At 57.3% G+C, this 18973-nt stretch overlaps 1 protein-coding gene across 4 annotated transcripts; it reads left to right on the top strand.

Moving 5' to 3' along the window:
• Positions 1-1577: 1577 nt before the first annotated feature.
• SCAF1 (SR-related CTD associated factor 1) lies at positions 1578-18520 on the top strand. 4 transcript variants are annotated; one of them, XM_032264421.1, is made up of 11 exons: positions 1578-1690; positions 5026-5139; positions 5346-5403; positions 6069-6163; positions 6453-6553; positions 6643-6758; positions 10377-13214; positions 14186-14268; positions 14489-14707; positions 17660-17788; positions 18082-18520. In XM_032264421.1, the coding sequence occupies exons 2-11, from the start codon at positions 5032-5034 to the stop codon at positions 18271-18273; spliced, it is 3939 nt and encodes a 1312-aa protein (XP_032120312.1). In that variant the 5' UTR covers positions 1578-1690; positions 5026-5031; the 3' UTR covers positions 18274-18520. The 4 variants fall into 4 exon arrangements, with proteins under 4 accessions (XP_032120312.1, XP_032120315.1, XP_032120313.1 ...); XM_032264422.1 differs by lacking the exon at positions 1578-1690 and adding an exon at positions 1737-2155; XM_032264423.1 differs by lacking the exon at positions 1578-1690 and having other exon boundaries at positions 6069-6167.
• The last annotated feature ends 453 nt before the right edge of the window (positions 18521-18973 follow it).

The raw sequence follows: 18973 nt of genomic DNA, 5'->3' as shown, positions 1-18973 counted from the left end.
AGGATTTCTGGGTCTTGGAGGAGGAAGGCGAGGGCCCAGACTTCTGGGTCCCTAGGAGAAAATGGGGCTGGAAATGTGGACTCCTGGGCCCTGGGGAGGAGAGTGTCAGGAAGGAAGGTGTCTGGGTCGTTATTACTAAGTTCGGTAAAGGAGGGAGCCGGGGACTAGGACTCTTGGGTCCAAGGGTTGGAGAGGCTGGAGACCCGGGATAATGGGTCCGAGCGAGAGCACTGCTTTGGGGGTACCCGAATTCGTATGTGAGAGCTTGAGACCAGGACTAGTCTGGGAGACCGACTCTTGGGTCTGAGGAAGGAAAAATCAGACTCCTGAGTCCGAGGGAGGAGGGAAATAAGAGCCTGGATTCTGCCCTGAGTGAGAGGATTCCGAATTCGGACTTATCTGTACTGAATGAGGAGGCTATGGGGTCGGGCCCCTGGGTTCTAAGTTTATTTTTATTTATTTATTTTTTGAGACGGAGTTTAGTTCTTGTCCTCCAGGCTGGAGTGCCATGGCACGATCTCTGCTCACTGCAACCTCCGCCTGCCGGGTTCAAGCGAATCTCCTGCCTCAGCCTCCCAAGTAGCTGGGGATTATGGGCGTTAGCCACCACGTCCGGTTAATTTTTGTATTTTTGTATTTTTATTTTTTTTTGAGACGGAGTTTCGCTCTTGTTACTCAGGCTGGAGTGCAATGGCGCGATCTCAGCTCACTGTAACCTCTGCCTCCTGGGTTCAGGCAATTCTCCTGCCTCAGCCTCCTGAGTAGCTGGGATTACAGGCATGCGCCACCATGCCCAGCTGATTTTTTTATTTTTAGTAGAGACGGGGTTTCACTATGTTGACCAGGATGGTCTCGATCTCTTGACCTCGTGATCCACCCGCCTCGGCCTCCCAAAGTGCTGGGATTACAGGCGTGAGCCACCGCGCCCGGCCAATTTTTGTATTTTTAATAGAGATGGGGTTTTCCCATGTTTGTCAGGCTGGTCTCGAACTTCTGACCTCAGGTGATCCACCCGCCTCGGCCTCCCAAAGTGCTGAGATTACAGGCGTGAACCACCGCGTTCGGCTTATTTTTATTTTTTTAGAGATGGGGCCTCCCTATGTTGCCCAGGCTGGCCTCCAACTTGTAAGCTCAAGCGATCCCTCCACCTCAGTCTCGCGAGTGGGACTACTGGTGTGCGCTGCTGCATCCCGTCTGGTTCTAAATTTAGGTGGGCCTGGAGGATCTGGATTCTGAGGCCCAAAATGTGGGCCGGACAACATCCAGCAAGCCGTGTTCACTCCGCTGAACTACAATTCCCTTGCATCTCTTCGGTCTAGCCCCTCTTACGTCACCTCCTGTTCCGCCACCCTTTCCGCGCGCGCGCAGGGCACTGTGGGGCGTCATCGCGGGCTTCCGCGGCCCCGCCCACTTCACCTCTCACCCCCTCGCTGTCCCCGCGCGGCAGAGGCGGTGCGCGGACTACGTCTCCCGGCGTGCATCGCGCGTCCCCGCCCCATATGTTCCTTTGACTTCTGGGAAACCGAGTCCGGTTGCCTTCCCACCAGCCTTCACGGCGCCGTGCTCGGTACTTGAAATCCCGGCAAGCTCGGCGGCGCTTTAGCTCCGCCTGTCTCCTCTTTTGCTCACGAGTCCCGCCCCAGCCCGCCCCGCCCCGCGCCGGGGCTGGAGCCGCAGCCCGAGCGGCGGGGTAAGATGGCGGCGGCGGTCCGGGCCGCGGGGTTCGGGCCTATTGGGGTGGGCGGGGCGGAGTCGGGTCGCTAGTTGTCCCGGGGTCCTCCCCACAAGCCACGGGGCTTGGAGGGCTTAACTGGGCGGTCTTGGGCCCGGCAGCTGCGGCGAAACCTGGCGCCGAGAGGGGGGCCTTCTCAGGGCCCCCGGACGTATCCGTGGGTTCCTGGAGGCGTCTATGGGGCATCTCCGAGAGGACTGGGGGCGTCCCTGGGCCTGGACCGAGCCTAACGTCTGCCCTCCATCACATAGCTGGCCTGAATCGTGTTTGTAGACACTGTAGATCGTCTTTATGGGCTGACCGGAGTCTAGGGTCTGCTTAGAGGGTTCTGGGGCCATCTTGAGATCTTGAGAGATGTCCCAGGGGTGAAGGAGGGTCTGCAAGACCTGAGGAGTATCTTCAGAGCCATCTAGAGCGCCTGGGGTATGTCTGTTAGGGCTGGAAAGTGTCTACATGGGCTGGCCTGAGGATGCAACTGGTCTGCATAGGTCTGGAGTCCTTTATCAGGCCTGGAAGAAATGTTCAAGGACTAGGAAATCTTTTAGGGCCACCTAAGGGGTTGGGATATGCCCACCAGAGGTGGGAGCCAAATATTGAGATGTACCAAGGGCCTTGGATGGGTCTCCAAGGTCTGGGTAGTGTCTAATAATGGGTGACAGGAGGCTGGGGGCAGATAGAAGGACCTGGAACCATCTAGATGGCTTTAATGTGACTGCAGGAATGCAGTTTTTATGCCTGGAGCAAATCGAATGTCTTTGGGGACAGGTAAACTTGTGGTGAAAAATACAGGAAGAGAATGAGGAAATTTTGCCCATCTTAGATGTACTTGCCCTTCAGAAAGTAATTCAAATGAAAAATGTTTTAAAATTCTGGATTACCCTAGGGTTATTGAGAGAGTTAAAATTAATCCACATTAGGCTGGAAGAGTCTGTAGGGTCATCTGGACCCACTATTACAGTATTTTTCAAGCTATTTTGACGGTGATTTGCATTAAGATACATTTTTTTCAATGCAACCTGGTACAGACCAACATAATATATTTAACATTATGTAACATAATATGTTAACATTAACTCACCTTCCATGAATTGACATTTCCACTTACTACTTGTGATGTGCTGTGAAGAACTGTTTTGTTCTATTTACTTTTTATAACAAGTTATTTGTGAAGCACTAGACTGCTTTATGACCCTGTAGTTGGGGAAACCAGCGATCCAGACAGGACCTAGCAGTATCTGCAGAGCATTCTTCTGTCCAAAAGATCTGAGTAGCTGAGGGTGTGTCTGCAAAGCCCGGTGCTGTCTAAATGAGCCAGCAAGCATCTTTATGTACTGCAGAGGTCTTGGGGATCCCTGAGTCTGCAGGCAGCTGATGTTGATTAAGCTAATATGTGACAGTCACTGTTCTAGGTAGCCATGTGCTTCCCTGGGAGGTGCTGGAGAGCAGTCCCAGGGCCAGGAATTGTCCACAGGGCTGAGCGTATGGAGTATTGGTGAAAGAGTCTGGAATGTAATAGACTGTCAGGATTGGGTGTGTCATAGGAGGTTAGGAACTAGGTGGAGCTGGGAGGCTGAATGTGGAAGCTCGGCGGGGCTTGAAAATCTATGGAGGGATGTAGAACAGGACCCAGGTCTTGTCTTTGCCGGCATGCCTTGGGGGAAGCCGGGAGACAAACGAAGGGGAAATGTGGGCCTTGTTCCTGTTCGCCTGTATTGAGCACTTGATGTGCTCTAAATGTGTGGCAGAAGTCAGGCTTTCAGTATTCACAGCCGTTCTCTGAGATAGATACTCCTATCTTGTGCATTTACATTTAAGCCTACTGAGTTGTGGGTTAGGGATTTTGAAGCTTTCTAGGAATTTTGAGATTGGATATTGTTTTAGGAGTAGCAGATTTGACAGTCATGGGAAAGCTTACAGCTGAAATATTCATATTTTTCTGAAGCCCTAATCAAGACATCCACCTGTTTGATGGCCGATCTTTCAGCCCCTTAACTGGGGAATCATATCAAAGAATTTCCGTGATATTGCAAAGGCTCTGGGCAGATGGCAATAGGTAAATGCCGCCTAGGAAGTTTTTCTTCATCATGCCTTTCTGAAGTTTAGTGATTTCATTTTAAAAATGGCATACTGGGGCCGGGCACGGTGGCTCAAGCCTGTAATCCCAGCACTTTGGAAGGCCGAGGCGAGTGGATCACGAGGTCAAGAGATCAAGACCATCCTGGTCAACGTGGTGAAACCCCGTCTCTACTAAAAATACAAAACATTAGCTGGGCATGGTGGCACGTGCCTGTAATCCCAGCTGCTCAGGAGGCTGAGGCAGGAGAATTGCCTGATCCAGGAGGCGGAGGTTGCGGTGAGCCGAGATCGCGCCATTGCACTCCAGCCTGGGTAATAAGAGCGAAACTCTGTCTCAAAAAAAAAAAAAAATGGCATACTGGGCCAGGCTCGGTGGCTCCCGCCTGTAATCCCGGCACTTTGGGAGGCCGAGAACAGGCAGATTGCAAGGTCAGGATATCGAGACCATTCTGGCCAACATGGTGAAACCCCATGTCTACTGAAATACAAAAAATTAGCCAGGTGTGATAGCGCATGCCTGTAGTCCCAGCTACTCGGGAGGCTGAGGCAGGGAATCGCTTGAACCGGGAGGCGGAGGTTGCAAGGAGATTGTGCCAGTGTACTCCAGCCTGATGACAGAGCAAGACTCCTCTCAAAAAAAATGGCTTACTGGTTTTGCGGTTCACTCTATGAAGGTTGCAACTTAGGTATATAAATAAAATTTAGGCCAGCTGATGCTCTAGGAAGCTGTGTGACGTTGGAGGTGTGGCGTTGACTGGTGCCCAGCACACTGGCTTTGAGAAAGGTGGCTTTATGGGCCTGTTGTGGAATACACTCTTTGAAATCACAGTGCAGCACACACAAAAAATCTCAGTGCTGGCTTTGCATCTTAGGAGGCCAGGGAACGAGGTCTTGAAGTTTGGATAGGTTGTGAGGGAAGCTATGGGAATTTTGGAATGAGATAGTAAAAGTGGAAGCCGGGGAGGCCTCCCTTTGACAGAAGAGGCACCTGAAATCCAGAGAAAAGGAGGAGAATGGCTCCTAGTCCCTGGGGTGTCTGTGTTGGGCCCAGCACTCGCCCAAGCACGGGGTAGAGTGGGATGCGGTGGAGGAGAGGAGGGTGCCAGAGAGGATGCTGAGAGAGGTAGCCTGGGGCCCTGGAGGTCTTCGTGTCTGCCCTCAACTTCCATCCTTTCTCTCGGGACCTCCACTCCAAACTTTTGCCCCCGGACCTCCAGGTGACCATGGAGGAAGAAGATGAGTCCCGAGGGAAGACGGAGGAGTCGGGCGAGGATCGGGGAGATGGGCCGCCAGACAGAGACCCCACGCTTTCTCCTTCTGCCTTTATCCTGGTGAGGCTGCTGGGCTCCTGGCGCTGAGGGATGGAGGAGCTGGGCCTCCACACTCCAGGAGCCTGAGGCAGGGGCCCTGGACTCTTGGCTCCCGTGAAGGTCTTGAGTCTGGTTGTCAGTGTTTGGGATGTCTGTCTCCCAAGGGGCAGAGGTCGCAAAGCATCTGTCTGGGTCCCCTGACGCTTGGTTCTTACCCTCTTCCACAGCGAGCTATCCAGCAGGCCGTGGGAAGCTCCCTGCAGGGAGACCTGCCCAATGACAAAGGTATGGCGCCCATTCCTTTTAGCTCCGTCCCCTCTCCATTCTTTATCCTGTCATTCTATAAGCTTTTCTGAAGCCTCTGGGTGCTACCCTTGTGCTGGTATGGGGAGCCAAAGATGGGGCAGACACCTTGTGGCCACCTTGGAAGGGCCCGTTGTCCAGGGGAAGGGAGACAGGCACATGCTGTGAGGGGGAAGAAGGCCCACCTGAGCTAGCATGGTGGGGACGGGTCAGGGCACCTTCCTGGAGTGGGGACAGGTGAATGGGGTCTCTGAGGACCTACTAGAGTTTTTGGATTAGAGAGAAGCCTGATCGGCCACAGTAGGCCCACAGCACAAGGGCTCAGCGATGAGGGGCTGCGCTGAGGTTCCTTGGGGCTGGCATGCAGGAGGGTGTGAGTGGGGTGGGGGGAGGCAGGAGAGGTCTGTGGGGACCAGATCCCAGCAAGGTCTGAATGCCAGGCTGAGGTGTCTGAGGGCAGGCAGTAGGACAAATAGCTGACCCGTCGGCGTCAGAACGGGTGCTGGGAAGTCCTCCTGGGAGGTGGTGCGTTGAGGCCGGGACAGCAGGCGGGAGGCTTGTTCCACTGTCAGGAACTAGATCAAGCTCCTCTTTGCTCTCTGTGGTGAGTCCCCTGTGTCCAATCTCCCATGCAAATCTCTCTTCAGATGGCTCTCGGTGTCATGGCCTTCGATGGCGGCACTGCCGGAGTCCACGGTCAGAGCCCCGTTCCCAGGAATCAGGGGGGACTGACACGGCTACTGTGAGTAAGAAGGAGGGGGCTGGGGGCCGGACTCAGGGTATCAGGGAGGAAGGGACGGGGCCTTCAGTCTGTGGGGGTGGGGTTTTGGGACCTGGACTCCTGGCTCTGCGATGCTGACTGGGGCAGTGTGGGAGAGTCTGGGGGCCTGATCTGTGGGCCTAAGCTTTGAGTGCTGATGGCAGTCAGGCTACAGGAATTAGGTCCTCAGTTTTCTTAGGGAGTGGGGCAGTAGGATTTGCCAATCTTCATGTGAGCAGGGATGGCATGGAGCCTCTCTGGCCTCTTCTAGGTGCTGGACATGGCTGCGGACAGCTTCCTCGCAGGGCTGGTGAGTGTCCTGGATCCCCCGGATACCTGGGTTCCCAGCCGCCTGGACCTGCGGCCTGGCGAGTGAGTAGTTTGGCAGCTGGAGTGGGAAAGGCCCTGGCGTGAATCCCAGAAGCACCCCTGAGGCTCACCCCCTTTTTTCCACCTTGCAGAAGTGAGGACATGCTGGAGCTGGTGGCCGAAGTCCGAATCGGGGACAGAGATCCCATCCCTCTGCCTGTGCCCAGCCTGCTGCCCCGGCTCAGGGCCTGGAGGACGGGCAAAACGGGTATGTGGGGTCAGGGCGGAGCTGGGCAGGTGGACTTGGAGTTGCGTGGGGATTGGCTGTTTGTGGTGGTGAGGATAGTGATGTAGTGTTCATCATGTCATTTAGACAAAACCTTTCACTTTTTTCGTATTAGATGTGATCAAGGCTGTAGGTGCAAACAGATGTATATAAAGTGAAAACCGACCTGCTGGGGCCACGGGGGAGCAGTTAGCGTGTGTGAGACACTTGGTTTCGGCACGCTCAGTATTAGTGTCACTGCACTGGGAATTCATCTCCCCAGGAGGGAGACTCTTCGAGTCTCTATCTTCCATAGGAGCAGACAGTCTGAAAAAGGGGAGCTGCTTGCTCAGGGCGCACAGCCAGATGCTTCATGAGGGGCCTGGGCCTCAAGTCCTGGTGTGTCTGAGTCTGAAGCCCAAGGTTTTGACTTCTGAGATATGTGCTGCCCAAGGAGGAATCCGCTCCTCCAGCCCTACACACAGTGGTAACCCTGTGAGCAATTTAGCCCAAGCTTGAGCGCACATCTGAATTGCCAGGAGGACTTGTTCACGTGCAGATCGCTGGGTCCACTCCCAGGGGTTCTGATTCTGCAGGTCTGGGGTGGGGCCTGTGAATTTGCGTTTTAAACAGTACATGCTGCTGAGCCCTGGACTCTGCTGAGAACCCTGGGCTTAGGCCTGCCTTCTGCATGAACATACGGATTTGGAGGAGGGTACAGTGAGCTATGGGCACCAGCCATGAGCTATGAGCACCGGTTCTGTGGTAGAGCAGGCAGCCTTCTGTGCCAGATCACGTTTACCTTCTCTCTCTTTTTTTTTTTTTGTGTGTGACAGGGTCTCACTATGTCCCCCAGGCCAGAGTGCAGTGGCACAGTCATGGCTCTCTGCAACCTCAAATTCCCGGGCTCAGGCTATCCTGTTGTCTCAGCCTCTGGAGTAGCTGGGACTACAGGTGCATGCCACCGTGCCTGGCTAGTTTTTTTTTTTTTTTTTTTTTTTTTTTTTGAGTTGGAGTCTGTCACCCAGGCTGGAGTGCAGTGGCACGATCTCAGCTCACTGCAACCTCTGCCTCCCGGGTTCAAGTGATTCTCCTGCCTCAGCCTTCCAAGTAGCTGGGATTATAGATTAGCGTGCCACCACGTTCAGCTAATTTTTATATTTTCAGTAGAGAGGGGGTTTCACTGTGTTGGCCATGCTGGTCTCAAACTTCTGACCTCAAGTGATCAGCCTGCCTCAGCCTCCCAAAGTGCTGGGATTACAGTCTTGCTGTGTTGCCCAGGCTGCTCTTGAACTCCAGAGCTGAAGCAGTCCTCTTGCCTTGGCCTCTCAAAGTGCTGGGATCACAGGCGTGAGCCACCCTGCCCACCCACTGCTTTTTTTTTTAACAGCTGGAATCTATTTATCCATTAAGTACAGAGACATGGTCCTAGGACCCATGACATTCTTAGGGGCCCACAAAAGTGTTTTCAGTTTCTTTAAAATCAGAAGCTGTAGAGGATAAGTAAACGAATGGGCAGGGCAGTGTTCCTGTAAAACTTGATGTAGGAAAACAGGTGGTATGCTGGATTTGGCCCCTGCCCCTTAAGAGTGACATAGGTATATCCAGAAGCTAATACTGGGTGTTCTCAGGGGGACTCTGAGGTTATGTTTTTTCTTATTCCAGGTGGTTTTTTGTCTTTTCCCTCCAGAAAATATTAAAATTTAGGAACAAGGAAACTCACCCATAATCCTATCCCATACAGAAATTTACATGAAGCCGTGGATCTCGCATGTTTGCTGACCACTCTGGTCTGTGGAGTGTTTTATGCTTAAGGTGCTGGGAATAGCGATGAGGCTAGGAAGAGCTGATGCTCAGCCATCCTTACTTGGCAGCAGGTGCAGCCTGGCTCTTTCTGCTCACTCATCTATTCCAGCGCTCGTCCTGGGAAGTCAGTGCTGTCATCATCACCCCTGCTTCATCTTCCCCTAAGCCCTCAGCAGCTGAGGGACTGGACACGCCACTCATTGGTATCTTTTTTTTTGAGACGGAGTTTTGTTCTTGTTGCCCAGGCTGGAGTGCAAATGGTGAGATCTCAGCTCATCATAACCCCTACCTCCCACGTTCAAGTGGTTCTCCTGCCTCAACCTCCTGAGTAGCTGGGATTACAGCCATGCGCTATCATGCCCGACTAATTTTGTATTTTTAGTAGAGACAGGGTTTTTCCATGTTGGTCAGGCTAGTCTGAAACTCTCGACCTCAGGTGATCCACCCGCCCTGGCCTCCCAAAGTCCTGGGATTACAGGTATGAACTAGCACACCCAGCTTTGTTCACCGTTTTCTTTTCCTTTTTTTTAAAGAAGGAGTTTCACTCTCTTTGCCCAGGCTGGAATGCCTCCCAGGCTCAAATAATTCTCCTGCCACAGCCTCCCGAGTAGCTGGGCTTACAGGTGCACGCCACCACTCCGGCTAATTTTTATATTTTTTTTAGTAGAGACAGGTTTTACCATGTTGGTCAGGTTGGTCTCGAACTCCTGACCTCTAGTGATCTGTCCACCTTGGCCTCCCAAAGTGCTGGGATTACAGGCATGAGCCACCCCGCCCTGCCATAAATGGTGTTGAATGAATGAAGAAACCCCCATTTTATAGATGAGGAAACTGAGGCAGATGCACTGATCACTTGCCTGTGGTCATGTGTCTGGTGAGTGTGGATCAAGGGGTCGCTCCGGTGCTGCCCTCTAGACCCCTTTGCTTCCCTGGTTCTGCCCTCACACCACTGTGCTGCCATCCTTGCCTGTGGTGTGGCCTCTGTCTCCATCGTGTGACTGTGGCATTTTGACTGTAGTAGTTAGCACAACGTAGTGGGCTCTTGAGGGGTGAACGTGGTAATGTAGGATCCCCATGCCACAAAGGTGGCAAACCTTTGTCATCGCTGCCATCACTGGTCAGTGGTGTCTCTGAGTGCTGAGCAGGTGTAATCCCTTGGGTGGGGACTCGGCACAGAGTGAAGAGCTTGGGGTGAGGACCAGGCTTCCTGGGCTCCCCAGCTCTTCCACTTCCTGGCTCTGCACCGGAATCTCACCCATTCTTCCCTCCACCACGTGGGAGAAACTCCCACGAGAGGCAGCTGGCGCTGCAGGCCGGAGCTTGTTTTTGTCTTGGAGGGGGGCTTAGGTTTAAACCTCAGCTCTGCTGTCCCGGCCTGTTTCCTGTTTCTTCTTGGCCCAGGCTGGAGTGCAGTGTTGCGGTCATAGTTCACTGCAGCCTCCACCTCCTGAGATCGCTCGCCAGCACTGGTCAAGGTAGTTCCTAGTTTAATGGCCAGGGTACATTGCCCAGGGTTAGGCCAGTGCCGTGTCTCAGGATATGGGAGTGCAGGTTCGGGGCCACATTGAGTTTATACCCTGACTGCTGCCTCCTCTCTTTGTGCCCTTGGGGAGGATACTGCAGCCCTCTGCCTCAGTTTCCTCCAGTGACCCTCGGGTTAAGAATCGTGGTATGCAGTTGTCGGGAGCATTCTACAGCTGGCCCCTAGGAAGCACTTGGGGCTTCCTGGGCAGTGTAGTGTCCATGGCCAGGCCAGAGAGTGGGCAGCAGGAGGGAGGTGCAGGCCCTGACCTCTCTCTTACTGATCTTTTGCAGTTTCTCCACAGTCGAACTCTTCTCGGCCCACCTGTGCTCGTCACCTCACCTTGGGCACGGGAGACGGAGGCCCTGCCCCACCTCCTGCCCCCTCTTCTGCGTCCTCCTCCCCTTCCCCTTCTCCCTCATCTTCCTCCCCTTCCCCTCCCCCACCCCCACCGCCACCTGCACCCCCAGCCCCACCTGCCCCCCGATTCGACATCTATGACCCCTTCCACCCCACCGACGAGGCCTACTCTCCACCGCCTGCTCCGGAGCAAAAGTACGACCCCTTCGAGCCCACTGGCTCCAACCCCAGCTCATCAGCCGGGACCCCCTCACCGGAGGAGGAAGAGGAGGAGGAGGAAGAGGAAGAAGAGGAAGAGGAAGAGGAGGAGGAGGAGGAGGGCCTGTCCCAGAGCATCAGCCGCATCTCGGAGACCCTGGCGGGCATCTACGATGAAAACAGCCTGAGCCAGGACTTCCCAGGTGACGAGAGCCCCCGCCCAGACCCACAGCCCACACAGCCGACTACGGCCCCTGGAACGCCGCCCCAGGCGGACTCCACCCGGGCTGATGGAGCCACGCGCCGGCGGGTCTTCGTCGTGGGGACCGAGGCAGAGGCCTGTCGGGAAGGCAAGGTCTCTGTGGAGGTGGTGACCGCTGGTGGAGCCGCCCACCCGCCACCCCTGCTGCCGCCCGGAGACTCGGAGATTGAGGAGGGCGAGATTGTCCAGCCAGAGGAGGAGCCCAGGGTGGCATTGTCCCTTTTCCGCTCCAGCGGCCGGGCCACCCGGCCTCCGCCCGCCGCCTCGGCTGCACCTGCGGCCCAGCCCCTACCCCAGCCTCCTGCTCCCCGGGCCCCCGAGGGGGATGACTTCTTGTCCCTGCACGCGGAGTCGGATGGCGAGGGCGCCCTGCAGGTGGACCTGGGGGAGCCAGCCCCCGCTCCGCCTGCTGCTGACTCGCGCTGGGGCGGCCTGGACCTGCGCCGCAAGATCCTGACCCAGCGGCGGGAGCGCTACCGGCAGCGCTCGCCCTCCCCGGCACCCGCGCCGGCCCCCGCAGCCGCCGTGGGTCCCCCCACGCGCAAGAAGTCCCGGCGGGAGCGCAAGCGCAGCGGTGAGGCCAAGGAGGTGGCTTCATCCTCGTCGGCCACCCAGTCTGCGCCGCCCGCCCCAGCCTCGCCCTGGGACTCCAAGAAGCACCGCTCGCGGGACCGCAAGCCCGGCTCCCACACCTCGTCGTCTGCCCGCCGCCGCTCCCGCTCCCGCTCCCGCTCCCGCTCTGCCCGCCGCCGCTCGCGCAGCACCGACCGCCGCCGCGGAGGCAGCCGCAGGTCGCGGTCCCGGGAAAAGCGGCGGCGGCGGAGGCGCTCGGCTTCCCCGCCCCCAGCCACCTCTTCTTCGTCATCCTCGAGGCGTGAGCGGCACCGTGGGAAACACCGGGAGGGTGGCGGCAGCAAGAAGAAGAAGAAGCGGTCGCGGTCCCGGGGCGAGAAACGGTCTGGGGATGGCAACGAGAAGGCCCCGGCACCTGCTCCACCGCCCTCCGGCTCCACCTCTGGCGGTGACCGCGACAGCCGCCGCCGGGGGGCCGTGCCGCCCTCCATCCAGGACCTAACGGACCACGACCTCTTCGCCATCAAGCGGACCATCACGGTGGGCCGGCTTGACAAGTCCGACCCCCGAGGACCCTCTCCTGTCCCGGCCTCGTCACCTAAGCGGGAGGTCCTGTACGACTCTGAGGGACTTAGCGGCGAGGAGCGGGGCGGCAAGAGCAGCCAGAAGGACCGGCGTCGCTCGGGGGCCGCTTCCTCCTCCTCCTCCTCCCGGGAGAAGGGGTCTCGTCGGAAGGCTCTGGACGGGGGGGACCGGGATCGGGACAGGGACAGAGATAGGGACAGGGACAGGTCATCCAAGAAGGCCCGGCCCCCCAAGGAGTCAGCGCCTTCCTCAGGGCCCCCGCCAAAGCCACCGGTCAGCAGCGGCTCAGGCTCTTCATCTTCGTCGTCCTCCTGTTCCTCCCGGAAGGTGAAGTTGCAGTCCAAGGTGGCCGTGCTGATCCGCGAGGGTGTCAGCAGCACCACCCCGGCCAAGGACGCCGCGGCGGCCGGCCTGGGCTCCATCGGCGTCAAATTCAGCCGCGACCGGGAGAGTCGCTCCCCTTTCCTCAAGCCCGATGAGCGGGCCCCGACTGAGATGGCCAAAGCAGCTCCGGGCAGCACCAAGCCCAAAAAGACCAAGGTCAAGGCCAAGGCTGGGGCCAAGAAAGCCAAGGGGACCAAGGGAAAGACCAAGCCATCCAAGACCAGGAAAAAGGTCCGCAGTGGAGGCGGCAGCGGGGGCAGTAGTGGCCCGGTGTCACTCAAGAAGTCCAAGGCGGATAGCTGCAGCCAGGCGGCGGGCACCAAGGGGGCAGAGGAGACTTCGTGGTCCGGAGAGGAACGGGCAGCCAAGGTCCCTAGCACCCCACCCCCCAAGGTAGCCCCACCGCCCCCTGCCCTCACTCCGGACTCACAGACCGTGGACAGCAGCTGCAAGACACCCGAGGTCTCCTTCCTGCCTGAGGAGGCCACCGAGGAGGCTGGGGTCCGAGGGGGGGCAGAGGAGGAGGAGGAAGAGGAAGAAGAGGAGGAGGAAGAGGAGGAGGAGGAGGAGCAGCAGCCCGCCACCACCACGGCCACCAGCACTGCTGCGGCCGCCCCAAGCACTGCCCCCAGCGCGGGGTCCACAGCCGGTGACTCGGGGGCGGAGGACGGGCCGGCTTCCCGTGTCTCCCAGCTGCCCACGCTGCCCCCGCCCATGCCCTGGAACCTGCCAGCTGGTGTGGACTGCACTACCAGTGGCGTCCTGGCCTGTGAGTGTCCCCTGGGGAGGAGGGTGCTGGGGCGAGCAAGACAGGATGGGGCAGGATGGGGACTGAAGGGTACAGACTTGGAGGTGGTGGGGTGCTCTGGAAGCAGGTTTGTGGGGACATGGACTGGGAGGGTAGGGGTGGGTGAGGCCAGCTGGGGTCTGTCCAGGGGCTCTAGGTGCTTTGGTGTACTGGGAGAGAGGGGCTGACCAGAGCAGGGGGCAGCCAGCCCAGAATGGAGTACTGGGCTAGGTTCAGGGGTGTCCCTAGAGGGGAACTAGGATAGAGGGATGAGAAAGAATGGTTTGCGCAGGGCACTGTGTTCCTTGCGGATGGCAGTTGCCTCTACCAGACTGCAGAGGTGGGGAGAGAGGCTGGGACTGGCTTCCAGGGGGTCAGGAGACAGAAATCTCACTCCTGCCACCGTCTCTTCACTGCATGACCCTGGCCAGCCCCCCACCCACACACCTGGAGTCCCAAGAACATTCGGGGTGGGGGTCATTCTCTCATTGACTGAGGCCCCCTTTTTTCCAGTTCTTTTTTTTTTTTTGAGACAGAGTCTCACTCTGTCGCCCAGGCTGGAGTGTAATGGCGTAATCTCGGCTCACTGCGACTTCTGCCTCCCAGGTTCAAGCTGTTCTGCCTCAGCCTCCCAAGCAGCTGAGACTACAGGCATGCACTACCACACCTGGCTAATTTTTTATTTTTAGCAGAGATGAGGTTTCACCATATTGGCCAGGCTGGTCTTGAACTCCTGACCTCTGGTGATCTGTCTGTCTCAGCCTCCCAAAGTGCTGGGATTACATGCGTGAGCCACCTCGCCCGGTCCCCTTTTCCCAGTTCTGAGTGTGGGGCCTTGTGGCTGTCCTGGGACCCAGGGCAAGAGATGGCAGTGAGTGTCCAGGTGAGCTTCACCAGCTCCTGTCCTGTCACCTCCCCCCATCTCCATGTTGTCACCTCTCCACCTCCTGCAGTGACTGCACTTCTCTTCAAGATGGAAGAAGCCAACTTGGCGAGCCGAGCGAAGGCCCAGGAGCTGATCCAGGCCACCAACCAGGTGGGCTCCCCTGGGGGAGAGTCCCTGCCGCCCCTTCTTTTGTCCATTGCCTCGGGTTAGGAGAGGAACCGCAGGCCCGGCAGCTCTAGGGCAAGGTATCAGCCTGAAGAGGAGCCTGTTGCCTCGGCTGTGGGGAAGTCAGCATGGGAACAGTGGGGTGCACGTCCCCTCTTCCCTGTCACATCCCTTTACTCACCACCCCTCCATCCTCTTCCCACAGATCCTCAGCCACAGAAAGCCACCCTCAAGTCTGGGGGTGACCCCAGCTCCTGTGCCCACTTCTCTGGGTCTGCCCCCTGGCCCCTCCAGCTACCTGCTTCCTGGCAGCCTCCCCCTGGGGGGCTGCGGGTCGACCCCTCCCACCCCCACCGGGCTGGCTGCCACTTCTGACAAGAGAGAGGGCAGCAGCAGCTCCGAGGGACGTGGGGACACAGATAAGGTGAGCTGGCCTAGGGAGAGGTGGGTTGGTGGTGACAGTTCTGTAGAAAATATAGACAGGAACTGAGATTCGGGGGCTCAAGGAGAAAGGGAGACTGAGGCAGGCACACAGGGCCTTAGAGGCCAAAGTCATGAAACTGTAAGGAACTGAACTTCCACTGGAATGGAGGAGCAGGAAACGCGTTGGGTGGGGCCGAAGGAAAATTGTGTCTGTGTATGTGGGGGTGTGTGCGTATACCCCACATAGACACACACTGCACTGCAGTCCACCCCTTGATTACCTGTTGCTCATGCTCTCTCCCTCTCTGTGTCAGTGGGGGAGGGTGGTTTTTGAATGAAAAGTCAAGACCCTGTCTTTAGATGAGGGGAGGGAGAGTGGATGCCAGGTACATAGTAACACGGGTTCTTTTTCAGCGGCTCTGGCTGGCTCCTGTCCTGGGCTCTGGGCCTGTTTCTCTCTTGATCAGGTCTGGATAAGGGTTTTTGTGTGTGGTTTCCTTTTTTTTTTTTGGTTGGTTTTTGAGACAGGGTCTCCCTCTGTCACCCAGGCTGGCATGCAGTGGCACAGTCACAGCTCACTGTAGCCTCAACCTTGACCTCTTGGGCTCAAGGGATCCTCCTACCTCACCCTCCTGTGTAGCTAGACAGATACGTGCCATGGTGACTAGCTAATTTCTTTTTTCTTTTTTTTTTACTTTTTATACCACTTCCATTTGATGGTGGAGCTAATTTCTTAATTATTTGTAGAGTCGGGGTCTCACTACGTTGCCCAGGCTGATCTGAAACTCCTGGGCTCAAGTGATTTTCCCACCTCAGCCTTCCAAAGTGCTGGGATTCCAGACATGAGCCACTGTGCCCAGCCTGGATGTTTTTTCTCATAGTCCAGCAGCCCATAGCCAGGCGGTGGTGTGGCTCACCTTCACGCAGTTGTTCACGGTGCCCGATAAAGCTGGATAAACCCCATGAAACATCCCCGTGTGAGCCGCAGAGGTGGGGCTGCGGCTTAGCCCGTCACGTGTCCATGGCTCCTGCCCTGTGCTGCAGGGCTGACACGGTGAGGACCTTCTCGTCTGCAGTGGCCCTTACTCTGCCCTGGTCTGTGCTCTGCCCTTTGCCCCTTTTTGCCACATCTGAGATGGGTGCTGGGGAGCAGCGTCTCTCTAGAGACCCTCCCCCTGTGGCAGCAGGCAAGCCTGAGGAGTCCCTCCAGGTGGTGTGTGTCTCTCCTGGCCACAGAGTTGCCCTCACAGTTCAGCGCGTCAGACAGTGTCCCTGGACTCTGTTAGCCATTGTGCCCTGCCCTTCCCAGGACTCAGTTTACTTGCCCCCACTTGGCTTGGCCCTGGGTTATGGGGAATAGTCACCTGGCTTGGGAGGGCAGCCTCCCCAAGGGTGGTGCCAAGGGACTGTCCCTTGTGCCTGCAGAGGGCTTCTTCTTCTCTGGTCCTATGTGGCTCTCCGGCTAGAGGTTTCCTGTCTGCTCTGACAAAGATTCTGCCTGAGGCCAGGGATGCAGCTGCTACCCGAGCTGCGGCTGCTGGATCTCCTAGCTTGCTGGCCACGGGCGGGAAGAGCCTTGCCTCAGAGGCTCTCTGCCCTGCCCCCCGTCCTGTCCTCTCCTTTTCATCTGCACGGCCATTCCTCTGGGAAGAGGCACAGCTCCCCTGGATTGAGTCCTTGATCTGTGCCTGGCCTGTGCCATGTCCTCCATGTGTGTCAGTATAGTCCTCCCCATAGGTGCTGTCCCTGTTTTACAAATGAGCCACAAAGGTGGCCAGGTGCAGTGGCTCATGCCTGTAATTCCAAAAGTTTGCAAGGCCGAGGCGGGTGGATCGCTTGAGCCCAGGAGTTCAAGATCAGCTTGGGCAACATAGTGAGGCCCAGTTGCCACAAAAAGTCCAAGAATTAGCCGTGTGTGGTGGTGGCACCTCTAGTCCCAGCTACTCAGGAGGCTGAGGTGGGAGGATCACTTGAGCCCAGGAGTGCAGGGCTGCAGTGAGCAGTGATTGTGCCACTGCGCTCCAGCCTGTGTGTCAGGGAAAGACCCTGTCTCAAAACAAAGAAACAAAAATGAGCCACAAAAAGGAGATTTGGCTGATCATCCCAGGGCTTGGAGCCAGGGGTGGCAGACCAGGCTTCCAACGCAAATGGGTCCGAGGACAATCCTCACCCTCACTCCCCAGTGCCCCTCAGCCGTAGCCATTTCCTCCATTGCCTTGGTGACCAGAGCAGTATTATAAAAACATAAACTGGAGGCTGGGCGTGGTGGCTTGCTCCCGTAATCCTAGCGCTCTGGGAGGCCCAGTTTGAGGTCAGGAGTTCGAGACCTGCCAGACCAACATGGTGAAACCCTATCTCTACTAAAGATACAAAAATTAGCTGGGTGTGGTGGCGTGCACCTATAATCCCAGCTACTCAGGAGTCTGAGGCAGGAGAATCACGTGAACCCAGGAGGCGGAGGTTGCAGTGAGCCAAGATTGCACCACCCCATTGCAGCCTGGGCAATGGAGCAAGACTCCATCTCAAAAAAACAAAAAACAAAACCTAAACTGCGTCCTCCCGTCCTGCGGTGAAAAGCCCTGTGCAGTTTTCCTGCTGTCCTCAGAAACGGCCCTGCCTGTAGTCTGATTCAAAATCAGCTGTAATTGCTCAGCCAGTGCCTGCCTTGTCACACCGAACTTTGTGAGGGCAGGTGACACATGTCATGGCCAGGCCTGGGGCAGGCAGTGTTCGGCCTAGAGATGTCCAGTGACATTCAGAGGCCCAGGGCTGGCCTTTGGTCCCAGGTCCCTGCAGCAGAGGGCGCATGGGACAGACCCTCAGCAGGACTTCTAGCCCAAGCACAGCAGGACGGCCAGAGGGCCAAGCTGGCTGCAGAGGCCAGCGGAGGCGGAAGTTCCGGTACTCACTGGCCCTTGCTGACCCTTCCTCCCTGCCGTCGCCACCCCCCCAGTATCTGAAGAAGCTGCACACGCAGGAGCGGGCGGTGGAGGAGGTGAAGCTGGCCATCAAGCCGTACTACCAGAAGAAGGACATCACCAAGGAGGAGTACAAGGACATCCTGAGGAAGGCCGTCCACAAGGTGGGCACATGGAGAGAGAGGCAGACACAGGATGGGGGGAGGGCGAGCTGGAGGACAGATGTGTGCGGATGGGAGATGGGGAGGACGTCAGTCTGGGAGGTGAGGGGGTGACGAGATTTTCTCAAGGCCACCTGGGCCTGTTCCGCTGGCCCTGGGGGACCCATTGTCAAGGGGGACAGAGGGACCTTAGCCTATCATTGGGGAAGCACTCCTGTCCCAAGCTGCGCCCAGCGGCCCTGGTGGATGGGGCCCCAGGAGCCTAGTGGTGACTCCGGCTGTCCCCGGCCCCCCAGATCTGCCACAGCAAAAGCGGGGAGATCAACCCGGTGAAGGTGAGCAACCTGGTGCGGGCCTACGTCCAGCGCTACCGCTACTTTCGCAAGCACGGTCGCAAGCCAGGGGACCCCCCGGGGCCCCCACGGCCGCCCAAGGAGCCAGGGCCCCCGGACAAGGGTGGCCCAGGCCTGCCCCTGCCCCCTCTCTGAGAGCCCTGGCCAGCTCTTCGCCCCTCGTCTCTTTGAAATTCTGGACATATTTATGGCTCCACCTCCCCACTTCCCTCCCCCGTCAGTGGGATGATTGGGGGAGGGTTGCTGCAGGGAAGAGGAGAGCCCCCTGCCCTGCCCTGCCCCATGCCCACATCCCTTGTCCCAAAGCCTGTCCCCAGTGCCCCTCCCTTCTGTTTGTGCCCCTCTCCCCAATTTCATTAAAGATTTCATGAAACATCACCCCCGAGCACCATGGTTCTAACCCTTAGTTTTCAGGGACAAATTTGCCAGAGGGTTGGGGCAGGACCCCCAGGAGGCTAAGAGTGGGAGACAGAGACAGGACCCCCAGGAGGCTAAGGATGGGAGACAGAGAGACCAGACTGACTTGGGGCAGCTGCCTCCCCTGGGCCTCACTTTCCTTATCTGTACAGTGGGTGTTGTGAGGATTGAACAAGACACAGGTGGAGCACTTAGCAGAATCTCTGGCAGGGAGCCAGCGGCTCACAGTAGCGGGGCTGGGACCACACCTGACCAGCATCCTCCCAGCTCAGGGCCCCTGGGTGCCATGTGCCTGCTTTGGAATTGCTCCCATAAGCAGGATCTGTGTTCCCCATCGAGTGGGCTTCTCTCTTCAGCAGCCCTGTGAAGCTGGAGTGATCTCAGCCACTCTCTCGAGAGGGAAACTGAGGCACAGAGC

This window comes from Sapajus apella, unplaced genomic scaffold, assembly GCF_009761245.1.
Source record: "Sapajus apella isolate SASKATOON/1434 unplaced genomic scaffold, GSC_monkey_1.0 scaffold144, whole genome shotgun sequence".
Classification (NCBI taxonomy): domain Eukaryota; kingdom Metazoa; phylum Chordata; class Mammalia; order Primates; family Cebidae; genus Sapajus; species Sapajus apella.
The sequence above is the reverse complement of the archived record's forward strand: the minus strand, read 5'-3'. Positions and strand labels throughout refer to the sequence as shown.